The sequence below is a fragment of the Lepisosteus oculatus genome, chromosome 7 (genome assembly GCF_040954835.1).
Source record: "Lepisosteus oculatus isolate fLepOcu1 chromosome 7, fLepOcu1.hap2, whole genome shotgun sequence".
Classification (NCBI taxonomy): domain Eukaryota; kingdom Metazoa; phylum Chordata; class Actinopteri; order Semionotiformes; family Lepisosteidae; genus Lepisosteus; species Lepisosteus oculatus.
In genome coordinates, this window is record NC_090702.1 from 53,499,909 (window position 1) to 53,517,691 (window position 17,783).

Below are 17,783 nucleotides of genomic sequence, written 5' to 3' on the forward strand. Positions count from 1 at the left end.
CATTCTTTTGGGCAAACTCCAGCCGAGATGTGATATGAGTTTTTTTCAACAAAGATTTTCTTCTTGCCACTCTTCCATACAAGCCAGATTCATGAGGTGTGCGTGCTATTGTTGTCTCACACAGTTTCTCCCATCTCTGTCATGGAGGACTGTAACTCCTTCAGAGTTGCCGTAGGCCTCCTGGTGGCCTCCCTTACTACGGCTCTTCTTGGCTGGACACTCGATTTTGGAGGACGGCCAGTTCTGGGCAAATTCACAGTTTTTTCCATATTTTCTCACCTTTTTAATGATGGACTTCACTGTGCTTCGGGGTATATTCAAAGTCTTGGAAATGTTCTTATATCCTTGCCCTGACTGGTATTTTTCAAGAACCTTGTCTCAGATCTGCTTGGAATGTTCCTTGGTCTTCATGGTGTAGTGTTTCCTCGGAAATGCACTAAGTGAGGAAGCTCCCAGAGACAGGTGTGTTTATTCTGAAATCATGTGAAACACCACAGCTGCACACAGGTGGACTCCAGTCAAGTAATTCTGTGACTTGGAGAAGAGAGTTGGTGTCTTCAGAGGTAATGTAGGTGTGTCAAAGCAAGGGGGTGAATACTTATGTATTCAATTATTTTCTGTTTTTTATTTTTTATTAATTTAGTAAAATGTCTGGTTTTATTTTCACTTCGACATTATAGGGTACTTTGTGTTGTTGAGTGGCAAAACGTCTCAGTTAAATCCATCATGGTTCCATGCTGTAACCCAATAAAATGTGAAAAATTCCAAGGGGAGTATAGACTTTCTATGGGCACTGTACATGCATAGAAATTTCTTTGGAAGCTCATTACTCATTGTGTTGGTATGTATTCACACATACAGTATGTAACGGTTGTTGGAGGAAACACCTGCATCAGCAGTTTGTAACGAACACATTTCTAACAGCAGGTGTAAAGTGCCAGTGTTGATGAAAAAGCCATAGACCCTTCCTCATAACTCAAAGCTCAACTGTTTAGATTTCCATTTCTCTCAGCTACCCACGAGACTGTATACTCTTATACTGAACTACACAAACTACAGTTCTGTTTAGTTCAATCTCAGTTTGACTGTTACTCACATTTCTCTTTCCCATTGTGCTTTATTATAATTGAATGTATTCAGAATTTATTTTCGCACTGCTGTGTTAATATCTATGCAACAGTTATTCTATTTAAAAAGGGTTATTCGACAGTCTAATGCCAATGTTACAGAACACTACAATATCATAACACAATCATTGTTTTGTATTCAACACAGTGATTTCAAGTGACCATAAGTAACGGGGTGCGTTCATTTTATGTCAATATCAGAGTTCAACAGTTTTTTGGGGGATGCATATCCGATTGAGGCAACAGCTGCTTGACGTCTGCATTGAGCTCAACGGACTGTGCAATCACTCGAGATTCAAAGGAACCAGATTTTAATGCTGAAAGTGTATTTCTTTCTATTAATTATGTGTAACGTGTTGTTTTACAGCATCATCCATGTTCTAATTTTGTTATCAAATAACATTATAATACAAATAATGAAATTACACCAACTACAAATCTGTGCATTTAAATACAGAAACGTGATATATTTAAAGTTTTACGGCCAATGAATTAGATATTCTGCCTTCTGAGTAAAATAAAGACACAGATGCACGACTTGCTGTTATTTCACCTTGGAATCCTTTATTTTTCTGTAGTTTTGCGGAACTGTAACTCTTTCTATTTTAAATAAGCGTTAAATAAGGAATATTGGGGGCATTTCGGCACACAGTAGTTAAAAATGCTCCGCTAGAGAGTGGTACTACTTTGTGGAGGGGAAATAAACACTAAAAAACTTGTTTTGCTCTTTTGAGCTTTAAGGGCCTTAAAATCACGTTTAAAATCCAAACACGATGAATTGTGCATTAGATTCGCCAAAGAACTGGTCTTTAAAAAAGGTGGATGTTGTGACCTATTTCCGGACGCTAAATTTCGCTGCTATGGTGACGTATAAAATAAAACAGGTGCAGCAGAGAGGAGACTTAGCGGAGCAAATAGTAGTTTAGTTCATGTTGTATGAATGGTGCCGCTTTAGAATTGATTTCTGTAAAAAAAAAAAAGGAACTTCATCACCAATGATGTCTACAAGAACAGTAACAGGTAATTTTATTTTTAATATTTAAAGAATATCCCAAATTTACCTGATAGGCGTTCAAAAGACGATATTGGCGAGATTCTAGTGTTTGTATTCAATGTCTAGGCATCCATTTTGTAAATTCTTTAAAGGGTTTTCAGTTTAAAAGGCGTTTCTGCTGTAGTCTTACTCCCGGTTTTTCTCATTTTTGCCCACTGTGCGGAAAATGTATGCCATTAACCTGTATCGTGTTCGCATTTGGTTTCAAAGTGTAAATAACTGATCTGGATAACCAAAAATCTAAAGCATTATTTGCTAGAAATAAAGTTTGAGTTTTAAAGATATATTAGGAGTGCTATATTTCAAGTCTTACTATTTATTTTGTACTGTTGATGTAGGATAGCAAACACTGGTGTTTCTAAAAGCACAGCGTACAAATTAGCCTTATTTTCTGCGACAGTCCCACTTTCCGCCGGCAGGTGGCCACATGAAAGCGCTTATCTCACGGTGGCTGACGTCATAGTGGTGGAGTTGAGGTTCCTGTAGCTCTGCCGGAAGCCGTAGTTTCCCAATATGGTGGAGGGTGATGAGATGTACAGTATATATTGCAGGGTAGCAGCTTATTGTTGAATACTGCTGCTAGTAAATAGGTCTGAGCTTTTGCGGCAAGTAAGTCACAATGTTGTGATAAAACTTTTTGTTTACTACTTGCACCTCTATTAGCATGAGCTAAAAAACCTAACCTACTGTGCAATTGACTGATTGAGGGATTTATTGTATGCTATGGTAGTGAACCTGCAGTCAAGCACAGCTTTTCTGCTGCCATGAAGTGATTACTTTGGAACAAACAAATCATTCTGGTGCCTTTAATCCTCACAAGATGAAATATAAAGAAGTAACAGCAGCTTCAGCTCATCCCTGGGTGATATTGCTGTTCTTATTGGCTGATGCCCAAATGCACTGGTGTCCATCACCAGCTGTATGACTATCATTCAGGCACTGCATGGAACACAATCCAAATCGGAGGGAAGAATTGTGAGCAATTTAATAATGACAGTCAGTCATAAGTTCATCATAATTCCCTGTTTCTGGAGGTAATTGGTGCAGCTCTATGCTGCTCCTGCTGGGATTCGATCATACTCACTTGCGCACTGTATAGCTTCGCCATTGAAATGAATAATTCCTTACAGATTTCTAGACACTTTTCCAGTGTTTTTCTGGACACTCCGTTGAAAGCTCTTTACAGGTAATGGGGATTCCCCTCCACCAGTGTGCAGCCCCACCTGGATGATGAGATAGCAGCCAGAGTCCACCTGTACTCTCCCCACACACCAGCTCTCAGTGGGGAGGAGAGCAGAGTGATGAAGCCAGTTTAGAGATGGGGGTTATTAGGAGGCCATGATTGGTAAAGGGGATAATTTGTCCAGGACACCCTGTTAACACCCCTACTCTTTTCGAGAAACGCCCTGGGATTTTTAATAACCATGGAGAATCAGGACCTCAGTTTTACGTCTCATCGCAAGGGAGGCCAAGTCATACAAGCCTGGGGTGGAATTTCTTGAAAAGAGTAGGGGTGTTACCCCAGAGTCCTGACCAGATTTCCCATTGGCCTTTACCAATCACAGCCTCCTATTAATCCCCATCTCTGAACTGGCTTCATCACTCTGCTCTCCAGCAGCATACTGGCTGCCATCACATTAAAGCTGTCTTTAATACTATTTAAATTGGCTATTAGATGCTTTGGTAAAAAATAAAAAATAAAAAAGAGATGAGGTGGATGATTAAAGTAGTAATGAACACCTTCTTCAAGAATGTTTAAAGGGTCCCACTTAAAGCTGATGTCGTCTTCCACTGGAAGAAGGTACTGTATGCACAAACAATGCTAAGTTTGGTCCTATCTGTAATGCTCTAGAAATGCAGCAGGTGGCAGCCCTGTTCACTGTATTTTCTCAGTATTATAAGGAGATCCTGGTACTATATAGATAACCCTTTTTGTCTTGGTGACTTAATGATACAAATCGCATACACTCTATGATCTGTTAACCAGCTGCTCTGGTTAAAGAAAAAAATAAGTTCAGTTTAATTCTTGTTTCAAAAGGCATATCTTTTTTGCATTGCTGTTGTATTAGTTCAATATATGGCCAAGGTCATATAATTCACTATCTTTGCAAACAGTGCTGTTGGCGTTTTGTTAAAAACCTGTTGCCAGAAACCCCAAATTTTGTCATGTATATAAATGTATTACAGAACTTTGTGTAATAATTCTAATTGCTACTGCTACTTAAGTTGTTATATCCACTTGAGCTTTTATTTAAGTCTACATTAAGGAAGCTTTCTTTTGAGACAATATTTTACATATTTATACTTATTTAATCAAAATAAAGGGCATGTTAAATGCATCGGATGCAAAAATAAATATCTTCCATCAAAGGTATGCGGTTTGGTTGTGTACCAGTTCTGTTTAATGTACTGTTTATGCAGGTAAATTAATCAATCTGTTGTATCATGTTTGCTAACAGAACCCAAAACTGCAGTATTTTTGCAGGAAATGCTTGTACATTTTGAATTCAATATTAATTTGCAGTCGCTGATTGCTAAGAATTGCTTGCCACCTCAGAAGGTTCCTTTAGGCATAGAATGCATGTGTAGGCTGCAGAGAACCAAGTAGAGGTTTGTTCCTTGCTGAAAAGAGAAGGGAAGAAAAACAATGTTTCGGCCGTGGAGCCTTCTTCAGGTGATGAAGGCTTCACAGCCAAAACATTGTTTTCTTCTCTTAAAGCATGGAACAAACCTTTATTTGTATAGTTACTCAGAGGAAACCCACACCAACATGGGGAGAACATACAAACTCCCCAGAGGTAGAACCCCACAACTGGAATTGAACTAAGGGCCCCAGCACAACGAGGCAGGAATGCTAGCCACTGCACCACCATGCCTCCTGCGCTGGAATACATAAATTAACTGTTACTCTGCTGAAAGGAGTCAGCTAGCTATAAAATTGCCTTGAGGAATTCCTTTGTATTCTCAATTAAGCACTGATCTTTTTGTATTTGGCATCAACTTCAATAATAAACAATCTGAAATTCACAAGTAAAATGATCCGATTATATTTTCAAGTTTAATATATCAGGCAGTACAGCACTGTTACATTAACTAATATCTTGTGATAGAGAAAAAAGGATAACAGTCAACTTTGCTCTCATGAAGCAGGGGTTTCATTTCCATGGAAACCTGCCTAGCCTGTCTGAAAAATTTGGGAGAGGCGACTTCTGAGGGCAAGTTGCCAGCAGTTCCTCAAAATAGAATTTCAGGGAAAACACACATTATGCTTGGCAGTGACCAGAGGGTTAAATAGGGTTTTGTCTGCCTGTTTTTTTGTATGGCATTGTGCTTGTAGAGTGTTTTTATTAGCTCCTTCAAACCTATTAAAGTAGATGATGCTCACAACACACTGATTACTTTGAAATGAAATAATTTCTGGTGTGGATTAAGGTATAACTTTTCAGAGCTCTGATTGTAGCAACATCCTTGTTAACTTGATAAAACAAGTATTAGTTGCAGAAAATAAGTTTTTATTTGGACCTCTCCTAATGAAGTCATCCCATCATCTGAGTTTTTTTTTTTTTAGTGTTATGACCAGAAAGATTTTGTTTCCTCTTGAAGCACTTGAATTTAAAAGGATTAAAGTCCACCTTCAGGGAACAAGGCTAAGGGTTTTGCCAAACCCTAAGCACTGGAGCAGGCTGTGCATTGAAGGCCAGCTATAATTAGATTACTGTAACTAAAATGAGAAGCTCACTCCTGGTGGTCTCTGGGTGTCACAGGCCACAAGGAATTGTATTGGTCGGATTTAGGGAAGAAAAAAAGGGCGAGAACAGTTTGACTGAATGGAAAAGGAGGAGGGGGGGAGTCGATCTCAAAATCCTTTTAATCTTTTCTCAATTCTTCAGGGATTTATTTGTCATTAAGTAACAATCAAGGGATTAGAGAAGCATCAAACAGCATAATTACATACAAGACGTTTTTCTCTCTTACCATCATAAACCCCACCTCATAATGGCTGTGTCGGGCTCTTTGACATGCAACATCTATAACTTTACAATAACTTTGTGTGGCTTTTTGTGATCACAGCATTGGATTTGGTCTATGGCAATATTTTGGTTTGAATGGGCTTCATTCTTTTGTGGTCTCCAAGCTTACTGTCTCTGAAAGGTCATGTGCTCTTAGCTGTTGCTATGCATCAGGGCACTGGAGATTTAAACTTTGCGTGGCCCATGCTAAACTAATTTGAGTCAATTTGTCTACATCATTTCAACAATCGTTCAGTGCATCTCGAGCTGCACATACTGCATTGCATGATAAAAGCCCACTGAGCAGCTGCTGGCTGCTCATTCCTCTGTGCTGTTGTGGTTGTTAGTTCCTCACCATGGTTTCTCCATATCCTAGTGACAGTGTTAGTTTTTCCTCTCCTGAGTTAAGCCTGTTCCTGGCTAGTTAAGTCTTTCTTTAGAGGGGACAGCTTCTATACAACTTTCAGCTGTAAGTCTGACCTTTTAAAAATGGTGTGGGTGGACATTAGCATACATTGTTTCCCCTCTAATCTTTTACCTTTATTGGCCCTAAAAGCTTAAGAAAAGTGGGACACTGATTGTTAAGCATTGTTTTAAGGATACTGCTGAAATGCACGGTTTTATTTGACCAGGTATGGCTCTATATGCACACCTGCTTGAGCCAACTGCATGCAGTTAGGAGTGTTCATTTAACTCTGCTGCAGAATTAAGTCCAGTGACCATATCTGTGGCTGACTAGAGCGGTAGAGCAACACTGCTGCCCCAGCAAGATTTTTACTTTGGACGCGAGGAACTGGAGGACAGCTGTGCCTTGGAGTCAAAAAGCCACATGACCTCCATAACAAGTGCTAACGAATATTAGAAAGGTTAGGACCAATGTGCCAAACGGCATACTTAGGTTATGACCATTGAAATAACACTAAATATTCACATTTATATATGAATAGAAATAAATTTAAAGAGATAAGTAGTTATGCCTGACTTTTACCAGTGGTGGTCTTTACTTCACTCTTGAGACGAGGGCGATTTCCTTTTACAGAATCTGCATTCTGTTGCGTAGTTTATTGCTCTCTTGTAGGTGTTTTGTTATTCAGGGTTCAGCGCCGGCAGGATGAGACGTTTATTCTCTTCTAATTGGAAGGGACTGATTTTCGCTTTCATTGTTCGGCTCAGTGAAAGTCCAAGGGGGTAGAGCTGGGAGCAGCCAAGCTGATTTAACCCTTCGAGCACAACGTCTCAAGTGTTCAGGACAGATGTGACCCATCCCCCGGGAGCACGTCCGTCCACGGAGCTCAGAGTGCTCACAGATTGCCTGGAACCGACAGCCTTATTCTTAACCTCATCTTTTTATATGACAAGTTGCGTAAAATCTTGCATGCTGGGTGACGGCACGACGGCGGGAAGGAGCTGGTTGTCGTTGGACAGAAGTGAAAAACGAACAACTGCTGACATTAACCAACTCTTATTGCAAAGTGTGAAGGAATCTCGTATCTCAGTGGAAACGTTCCACTTTTAAAAGCTGAAGACAATACTTGACATTTGGTGCTCACACCACAGCCTGCATTGTGAAACGTCCAGCGGGTTTGGGATTATCCTGTAACTCCCGTATTTCTAACTCATGACACTGAAGTAGACGTGGGTAAAAGAAAAGCATTTTGATGAACTGTGTGATTTTGTACAGTACGTTAGCTCAGTGGTGTCCTGGTTTGACGAAGGTGAAAGGTATTTAACCACAATTAGGATTCTAGAAGCAAGGATTGAAAAGGACAGACCAAAGTGCATTGCAGCTTTAAGTCTTTTTAGGATATTTTATTTCATTTGCATATTTTTTTTTTACATCAACAAGGCACAGTCAAAGAAGCGCTGAGTGAAGCACGCCGAAGTACTGCAGCCATCAAAGCGTTCCTCACAGCGGGCCTTGGAGGACTCAAAAGGGATTTTTAGAGTGTTTTTTTTTTTTTAATTCTTGATGACTTGTATTTCTCGCCGTTTGCTAAAGTTTCTGGGGCAAGGAGGAAGGTTCTCTCCAGAAGCCGTTGCTCGTTTTTTTTTTTCTTCGTCCTTGTCTTAGGGGATGCACCTCCCTCTACCACTGACACAGCTGCCATACTTTTATTTTTCTTGCTTTTCTCCTCTTGCCAGTTTCACTTGCTTCTCCTGGAAGCCGCGTGAGGCCACAGAAAAGATCCTGGGTGTTAAGCGCTGCCCTCCCTCTTTCTCTTGGTCTGCCTTTATTGAATTCCGCCTCCACGTCATTTATCTTTCCAAGTTTTTCTTTCCCTCCTTCTTCTTCTTTAGCTTATTGAGGCCTTTGAGGGGCCGTTCCTTTCTTTCCCAGCTGCATTTGTTGACACACAGTCAATCTGGGCTCCTGTTCCTCCCCCTTCTCATTCAGAGCTTTCCCTCTCCCCACTCCCTGACCATAAAGTATCTACAGCTGTGGGGTTTGTATTAGCATAGCGGCAGTGAAAGCCACTAAAGGGGGAAACTAAATATATTACCGCCATTACCTTTTGTGTGGAGGTGACAGTTTTAAAACATTTCGGCCTTTCACGGGCCAAAGGGAGAGAAACAAAGCGGAGAGCTATAATTTTATTGTAACTGCTTTTTAAATATGGGTTGGGTAGCTATTGAGGGGAAAGGAGTGGAAAAGTTCAAGGCCTGAAACACTGTGTGAACCCCAAAGGGTTGGAAGCCGCAAGGCTGAAAAAACAAAACTCGCCCTGCGGAAAGAAGGAAAAAGCACTGAGCATGTGGTAAATACAGATCCGCTGTAGTGTCAGTCACCCAGGTGACTCTCACATTTGCATTTAGCCATTAATTACCATTTGACTGCAACCAAGGTATTTCAAATGTTTATTCACAACTCCATTTTTTCAGTAAGTCTTGAAAATATTAAGGAGTGAATAAAAACGCACCACTTCAGCATGGATGTGACTCCATCAAATCTTTGGTTTGTCTACTTCCACATTCTACAGTATTTTACGAAATTAAGATTTATACATGAATGCCACCCCCCACCCCCCATCCCCCCCTCCATCCACAATAGTATGGGCCTCTCAAAAAGAAGACTTTTGTATCGCTGCTTGTGTTACAAGTCATGTTCCAGCTCAGCTCCTCCTACAAACAAGTGCTGGTTCAGAGCACCGCAACCATGATTTGCATTTTCCAGGTGCTTTTTATAACCAAATAGATGTTCTTTAGAAGCTTATTCAATCCCCCTTTTGAAAGGGCTGAAATCCCAGCAGAATGAAGTCCATCCTCCTTGTGCCTGTTTCAAAGGGGGCGATAAGTCACACCCTAACCGCTATTGAGCTGTAGTCGTTTTGCCTGGGATTTCTAAGCCCATAGAAAAAAATAACTCTAATTTCTAGAGGGCTGTTATATATTCTCATATGCTTTCAGCATGCTAGCTGGTTTACATTCTGGGCTTAGATATGTTATAGCAGCCTTCAAGTTCTTGGTGATGTTTTGATGGCTTTTGACAAAACTTACACTTGGGCAGCTATCTCTACAGTCTTGGCTTTCTGCACTGTGGATCACTCTCTGTTATTAAAAAAAAGGCTGCATAACATTGGTCTCAATATGAACTCCCTTTTAGGATTTCAGTGTTGCTTACAAACCTATATACAGTGTGTAAAATCTCACATTGTGTTGCCTAACCTCCAGTAATTATGGGTGTACCCCAAGTTTCCATCCTGGGTTCTACTCTTTTATCTGTATTTACAGTATTGGGTAAGGCTTGAGGTGACTTTCACTGCTGACTGTACCATCTTATCTTCACAGACACACTGTATCATCAGTAAAAATCACCAACTTGCAGCTTAGTTTCACTTTATCTCAAATTTAGCAGGTGTCTGGGAATTGCGTCTTCTGCTAAACTGGACAAATTAAATGAATGCTGTTCAACAAAAATAATTTTCACCCAAAGGAACAATCACAAACTTTCTAATTTAAGGAAGGGGCAGCAGGAGCAAGCCAGTGTTTATGAGCATCTAGAGTTCAGTTTGGAGAGGGCTTTGACTTTCTAAACATTAAACTCTCCATATTGGTGGTGTTTTTTATGGAGAATTCTATAAATGTTGAATTAAAACTACTGTACTGTATATCTTATACCATTCAGCCACAAGGTTCATTACTGGTGCTTCATGGTTTGCTTTGATTAATCAGCATTGTCTTCACATTAGTCAATTGTAATGCTGTTTTAAATTAACTTACAGATCTTTAATAGATAAAATGCCTTCTGATCTTAATTTTTTGCAGTTCTTTCTACCATCTTATATTTAAGATGTAGTTTTTTTTTATCGAACAGAACCTCCCACGATCAACTGCACTCTTGGGCATTAAGTGTCCAGGTAAGCTTTATCAGAATTTCAAAAGATAATTACTGTACTCCTCCACAATATTGAATTGTCATTTGTCTTGCGATTCCCCTTTCCTGCTACAACTCGTTGTCTGCCACCCTTCAGGCTCCATGGCACTCGGACAGGAGTATGGGCATTGAATCAGGAGCTGGGCCTCCTTCGCAGACGAGCCTGCGTGTTCCTAGCGGGTCACGGGCTGTTATTTGCGGGAAAGACAGGGGAGGCCTGGTCTCATCAATAACAACCCGACTTCGTGGGGTTGTGCCAACTTTAAGAAATCTTTAAAAAAAATTAATAGCCTTATCAGCCTCGATACAATGTTTTCTTCTTGGATTACTTAGCCTTTGGCAAAACTGAAAACTATCATTTGATCACTGCTACATTTACCCGATCGCCTCAAATTAACATACAGGAAGACTATGCAGCTACTCAGCATCTGACTGGCCACATTAAGATTGACACATTGGTGTATACGTGTTCAAAGTGACCTTTTCTTTCTATTTTAAACTTTTTTATAATTAAAAATAAGATACCCCTAAAACGTAAGAGTGCTTTTGCATTTGGTTGGAACAAATAAGCTTCTATCACAGGCTCTCAACACTAAAGTACAACTTATTGGTCTTCTTTTTGAAAAATAATGTACATACCAAGCTGTTCTGTTACTAGGCTCGAAGATGAGCAGCAGCACGTGGAGCTCAGAAAGCAGCCCAGTTTCACAGCTGTGCTCCAGCAAGCCCACAAGGAAGTGTCCTGCAAACACAAGAGCGAAAGAACACAGATCTGGGATCGTGGCAGCAGCTTCGAAGACTTCAGATGACAAGAGGAGAGCCCGTGAGGATGATCGGCAGAATCACAAGATGGAGCCAGCCAAGTCCTTAGAAACAGCCTTGGTCAGAAACCTGGGCCAGCTGACTTTTACTGAGAAGCAGAACAGGTAACAATGGAAATAATTTGAGTAAATTCACTGGCAAGTTTAAGCCTGGTGTTTTATGCATGGATGGACTTGTAGCTTGGATTCATTCATATGCATTATACTTTTTAGCACATTAGAAAATACATGTATTTAGTTATACACTCCTGATTTGGAATCAGTAAATTATGTGTTTTTCACATTGTCTGGTAACTACAAACCCCATCCCCACAGGGGCGAATGAGGAAGTGTGGTTAGATGTTAGCCTTCTAGTTCTTGTCTTTGAGCACAGCCCAGTCCCAGAGGTTCACTCACCGATAGCACTGTGAGCCTCGCATATAGAACAGGGATCTCGCCTGAGTTTCATAAATAAATGCACTTTGGCTAATTTCAACATGAAAAATCTTGGATAATCTGAGAAAATGAATGCATGGTTTCTTTTGAATTTTCCTAATGGAGAAATGGCATGGTTCATGTTAGACAGTTCTTTTACCTGTTAAAACAATGGCTCAGTTTCCGTGTTACACTCAGATTTCAACATATACAGTAAGTAAACATGTTGTTTGCATAAGAAGCTGACCTTGTTACTACTACAGTGGGATTGTAATACACAAAAAGCAGAGGAGAGCATTTGGTTTCTTCTAGTTTATTGGGTAACTAATTGATCCAAAGATCCTATGAAGTCTTTCCTTGAAAGAAGTGAAGAACAAGTTGGTAAGATGTTCCATACTCCCACAACCAATTGTGTAAAGACATTCCACTTCTTCTCAGTTTTTTAAAATTTGTGCTTGGCTTTCAAAATATTTTGGCACATAATTTGCACTTGTGTCCTCTGGTTTGTGTTTGTTAATTCACATTAAAGTACAGTCGTGTTGGCCCTTCCTTTCAGTTGCCAAGAAGTTACAGGAGCAGCTGATCCTCCTCTGTAGATGTTTAACATTGCGTTTCTCTGGACTGTCCTGAACCCCTGCTCCCCCATGTGGGGGTTAACAGCCGAGACAGTGAATCGGGGAGACTGCTCTCTCCCCACAGCACAGTGATGTGACGATCTCAGTGTCTGGTCCTGCTCCGTCAGGAGTGCAAGACCCCCGAGAGGTAGCGGAGTTTCGGCACCTAAACACTCTGCAGCTGCAAACCCCCGCAGAGCTCCCAGCCAGCTGAGAAACCTGGAGGACGTCGCTAGACTGATACAGCAGAGACCTTGCAGGAATATCATTGTGGTGGCCGGTGCTGGGATCAGCACTGCAAGTGGCATACCTGACTTCAGGTTAGTGGGGACGTAGTCTGTGCTTGTCCGTGACTGCAGAATGACATCGGGTCCTCGGTCAATTGATCTATTCCAAAAGGAAATGTTTCATGGATAAACTGATCTAAATGATCTATTCCATGTGGACTGGGCAAAATTATTCTCTTTAGCAATGCGTGTAGAGAGCTTTATTCTACCCGTGGTGAGGTGAGGACTTTACCCACTGCCGTCTGTTTGACATGAACTGCTTGTGAGTGTGAAGGGGAAAAAATTGGTATTTTAAACTGAAAGCCTGAGACCGGTGTTTCCTCCCTCTGTATTACCGGGGAAATGTTTTCGTTCCCAAAGACGGATGATAAAGGGACTGTCATTGCTGAAGCATAAAGCCTCGCAAAAAATGTGAAACAATTAAACACAAAGCTAAAGATCTGCACGGTGTAGTATTGTACTACTTCTTCATTCTCCTGTATTGTGTTCATCCCTGCTAGGACCCCAGAATCCGGGCTGTATGCGAATTTACAGAAGTACAACATCCCTTATCCAGAAGCCATTTTTGACATTGACTACTTCACCTGTGATCCTCAGCCTTTCTTCTCTCTGGCCAAAGAACTCTACCCTGGATGCTACCGGCCCAACTATGTCCACTACTTTGTGAGGATGCTGCATGAGAAAGGGTTGCTGCTGAGAATGTACACCCAGAACATCGATGGCTTGGAGAGAAGTGAGAATAAAGCATGTTTTTTTTTCCATTTAAATTTTTTGGCATCCTCACTTGAGGTATTTCGTAACAAGGTGTTAAAAATGAGCACAGTACGAATGCTTACGTAGGAGTGGTTTTACAAAGTAAATCTATTTACAGTAATGCAGCAATTCAGTAACAGAAACAGTACAGTACAAGTCACAGAAATGGCTATACTGAACTGAATCGTACTGAGATACTGAGAACTCTGGAAGTCTCTCTTTCTGAAACTACAATGCACAACATTTTGTGATTTATGAGATCTAACTGTGTATACTGGTGGTTCGTGAGGAGGTGCCAGGTGATGATCAGATGGTATGAAAAAGTAACAGTAATAAAATGGGTACTTGATACTGTAGTAAAGGGCTGGGCTTGTCATTTGTGCTTCTTTGTTACTGTACATCCTGATATAGCAACAGTCAGTACTGAGACCATGTGCAGTTTTTGGTTTTTAATGGTAGTACTGCATGTAAGGCACTTAATTCTAAATCTGAATGATTTGAATTGAGTTCTCTTTATACTTTTCTGAAATGATTAGTTTTCTCATCCCGATCTACCCATCCATTGGAAGCTGGTTTAGCCTGGTGAAGTTAGCAAAGCCAACATCCCACACCAAAGGGAACCAAAGAATTGCATTTAAATGATCACCAGCGCTCGTTTGTCTTTGTTGTTCGGCACAGTTTCTGGGATCCCAGAAGAGAAGCTTGTGGAGGCTCATGGGACATTCTCCTCTGCGTCCTGTCATTTGTGCTACACAAAATTCCCAGTGACCGAAGCAAAGGTGAAAAGGAAGAGAAAGGAACCGTTCAAGCCTTCTAATACACAGTTAGAAAATACCAGTGTTTCATTTGAGTCTCACATCGTGAGGCTAGCTGCAAACATTCTGTGTTAAATATTCTGCGGAGCGCTGCTCTGTGGCTCAGGATCTGCTCCTGTGGCTGGAAGGTTGCCGGTTCGTATCCTGCGGCCGGTAGAGGAATCCTACTCCACTGGGCCCCTGAGCAAGGCCCTTAACCACAGCTGCTCCAGGGGCCCTGTATAAATGGCTGACCCTGCGCTCTGACCCCCAGCTTCTCTCTCCCCGTCTGTTTTTCTCATGGAGAGCAAGCTGGGGTATGCAAAAAGACAAATTCCTAATGCAAGAAATTGTATATGGCCAATAAAGTGGTCTTATCTTAAATATGGTAAATTGAATATCTTACACAGCTGATTTCCAAGCACTATGGCGAATGTAGACCAAAAACATGATTGATTACATTTTCCTAACTAGATGTTTTTCTGGGATTTAGAAAGACTAGACTTGTGCTAGGATTATGGCGTTGAAATTAGCTCTCTGAAGTTTCAGTTCATTTTCCTTTACCTTTTTTACATGATGCAATGAACTTCTGTAACTACCCCCTCACACACACGATCACCTGTTTTGTTCAGCCAGTTCTTTTGTTTTGTGCTTCAGAAACTGATATTGAGCAACAAGGTCCCAAGATGCAAAAATTGTCAAGGAACGGTAAAACCGGATGTTGTGTTTTTTGGAGAAGATCTGCCCAAAAAATTCTTCTTGCACACCAAAGATTTTCCCAAAGCTGATTTACTTATCATAATGGGAACATCCCTACAGGTGAGATGTTTTATTGAAGAGGTACAAAATTTGTTAAGTGTCAAAATAGCCAAAAAGGGTTTATAGTTATCATGGCAATACGCTGATTATACAGCAGTATGTATTAAGTTATTAATGTTCTGGTCTGATTATGGTGTGTAAGGTAACCAGGACATGATAAAATGTGTTTAAAATTTTTAAAGAATCCTCCAATGAAACTTGTACTTAATACTTAAAGCGATTTTCCTCCTGCAGATTGAACCTTTTGCCAGCATTGTCAATACTGTGAAGGCCACTGTACCTCGTCTCCTGCTGAATCGAGATCCAATAGGTCCGTTTCAGAAGATCCCATTAAAGAGAACCGACTTCATGGAGCTGGGAGACCTGGTGGACGGTGTAAAAATGTTTGCTCGGCATCTAGGATGGCATGAGGAGATTGAAGACCTGATCAGACGCCACGAATGTGTGGTAAGCTCAACCATTTCCCTCCCATGCTCTTGAGCACAAGTAACCACTTCAGGCAAACAGAAATGCGCTTTCAGTATCAAGCTTTGGTTGACTTAATTATAAATATCAGTCATCTGCTTCTTGTAATATTTTTCTAGTTTTATGTCCTAAACCTTCTTTTTTTTAGAAGAGGTCATTGACCTAGTTGAAAAGGCAAGCTGCACCATTAATACAAAAATCGAAATCGAGTCCAAGGAGGAGGGGTGCTCTGCTGTTGGAATTGGATGTTTTCAGAGCAAATTTCACAGAGAGCTGCCGTTTTGCGTGTTCACAAATCATTCGAAATGTATCGAGTTAACAGAACAACCAGAGTGTAAAACAGCATCACCCCTTGAAAGACAAAAATAGATCGAAGAGGATCTCGGCATCCCATTTTACCTCCAGGATATATCAGTATGTAGACATGAGCATACAGGAAGAGTTAAATTGGAATAACGGGAAAAGATCTGCATGTGTAGGATATTATAGTGATACTTATTTTTGTTTTTTTACATACACATTTTTACAAGGAACTTTAAAACCGGTTTTATTTTTACATACGTAGGTGACTAATGGCCACCCGTCTGTGAGTAGCAGAGTGTCCCCCAAGGTGCCCCCTCAAGCTGTGCCCTCGGCACAGGTGAAGCCGAAGAGTGCCAACCCTGGAAAGGAGCGAACGAAGTGCACATCCAGGCCGGCTGCTGTGCAGAGATGGAAGAAAACGGCTCCGGAAGACAGTTCTTCCTCTGACTCGGACACTGAAAGCACTAGCAGCTCAGGCCTCAGTAATTAAGCTGCAAGTTTCACATTTTTATACCCAAGTAGGTCACTGTCTGGCCTAGAGAGTGTTGAAATTTTATCAGAGTCTCTATTTTTCTATTCTTCTGAACAGTGAGCTACTGTCCTCACTGTCCTTTATTGTTAATTATGACTTTTTCCTTTATCAAGATTAACATTTTTCTTGTTTTGTTTTTTTGGTGCAATGTCATTATCATCTGCTTTTTTTAAAAAGTAACATTATTAAAGACCCTGTTCTTAAACAACTTATGTGTTTTCTTTTAAAGGCCATTATGAAGTGTGATTGTGCTTTAAATCTCCTGACTTTATGCAGTTGTGTTAGTTTTTCCTGCCATCGGATGGGGAGAAAAAAATCTGATTTACTAATGCCATTTATAAAACGAACTGTTCTTAGCATCTAAAATGTGTTCATAATTGGACAATTTAAAGCTTCTTCGAAGTGTCACCTGCCATTCTATTGAATTAATTGATGGCACGGGGACAACTGTTTTTCAGTTATAATGACGGAACTAATATTATTATTATTATTATTATTTGCATGTTTAAATGAAAATTGGAATACTTGCTCAACCCGATTTGCGGATTAAAAAAACCCGCCTGGAAGCAAAGTGCATGAAACTGTAATAAGGGATCCAGAACAGGCGCAGCTCTGAATGGGCAGCAGCACATTTGCATGGAAAGCGTGACCTCCCAAGTGTGCAGTTCCTGCTGTGTGTGTTTTCACAGGGCCTCCAGGCACAAAGGGTGGCTTCTTACAGAACTGTAAGAGATGTTTCTATTTCAGAACAAAGGATGGACTATCCCAGTGCTGACAGCCGACCGGCAGAGAGGCACTGATGTGTACTTTCAGAGAAAATTGGCTATCTTAAAGATCAGGAAGGTTTAATACCTAGAGCGACGAAGGCTTGACAGAAGATGGAGCATGCATGGGACCCAGTAATTTTCATTTGCAGAACCCCTTCCTATGACTGTATGCATTCAAAATATTGAAGCCGTGTCCTGGAGGGGGAAAAAAAAAATAGAAAAATGGGAGTAACAATTTAAACAGTACCCTTCTTCCTGTCAGTGTCCTGGGGCAGGGTGCGTCTTGGATGAAAGTGGTCTTTAGTAAAAGCCTTGGTGCCTTCACACAATTGCCATGGCTCAGAGTTGCACCGAATCCTGAGCCCTTCCTGCAGGATGGCACTTCTGCGATGCATATAAAAGGTACTGGGACGCCCTCGCCTGACATCACAAGCTGGTTAAGGCTCAATAAGGAAAACTTGGCCTCTCCCTCTGTGTATTCACAGCTTTGCACCATTAAATACTTTGTCTTTCCACATACAAAATACACTGTCGGTTAACAAATATTCTTCAGTCAAGATGGGGAGGTTGGTTAATGAAATAATAATAGCTTTGTGTCAACACTTCTAACCTAGAATACATGTGAATTGAAAGTAGCCCAGTTGTTTTTAA

At 40.8% G+C, this 17,783-nt stretch overlaps 1 protein-coding gene across 2 annotated transcripts; it reads left to right on the top strand.

The window, feature by feature from the left end:
- The first annotated feature begins 2,015 nt into the window (after positions 1-2,015).
- On the top strand, positions 2,016-16,554 carry LOC102694551 (NAD-dependent protein deacetylase sirtuin-3). Of its 2 annotated transcripts, none has more exons than XM_015351859.2 (8): positions 2,016-2,147; positions 11,222-11,489; positions 12,541-12,732; positions 13,200-13,432; positions 14,131-14,231; positions 14,904-15,065; positions 15,300-15,512; positions 16,096-16,554. In XM_015351859.2, the coding sequence occupies exons 1-8, from the start codon at positions 2,057-2,059 to the stop codon at positions 16,321-16,323; spliced, it is 1,488 nt and encodes a 495-aa protein (XP_015207345.2). In that variant the 5' UTR covers positions 2,016-2,056; the 3' UTR covers positions 16,324-16,554. The 2 variants fall into 2 exon arrangements, with proteins under 2 accessions (XP_015207345.2, XP_015207346.2); XM_015351860.2 differs by lacking the exon at positions 2,016-2,147 and adding an exon at positions 10,492-10,546.
- The last annotated feature ends 1,229 nt before the right edge of the window (positions 16,555-17,783 follow it).

Coding starts and splice junctions, on each gene's coding strand:
- LOC102694551 (XM_015351859.2), top strand. CDS start 2,057: ATGTTGTATGAATGGTGCCGCTTTAGAATTGATTTCTGTAAAAAAAAA. Junction 2,148..11,221: donor GTCTACAAGAACAGTAACAG/GTAATTTTATTT, acceptor TTCTGTTACTAG/GCTCGAAGATGAGCAGCAGC. Junction 14,232..14,903: donor TCCCAGTGACCGAAGCAAAG/GTGAAAAGGAAG, acceptor TTTGTGCTTCAG/AAACTGATATTGAGCAACAA.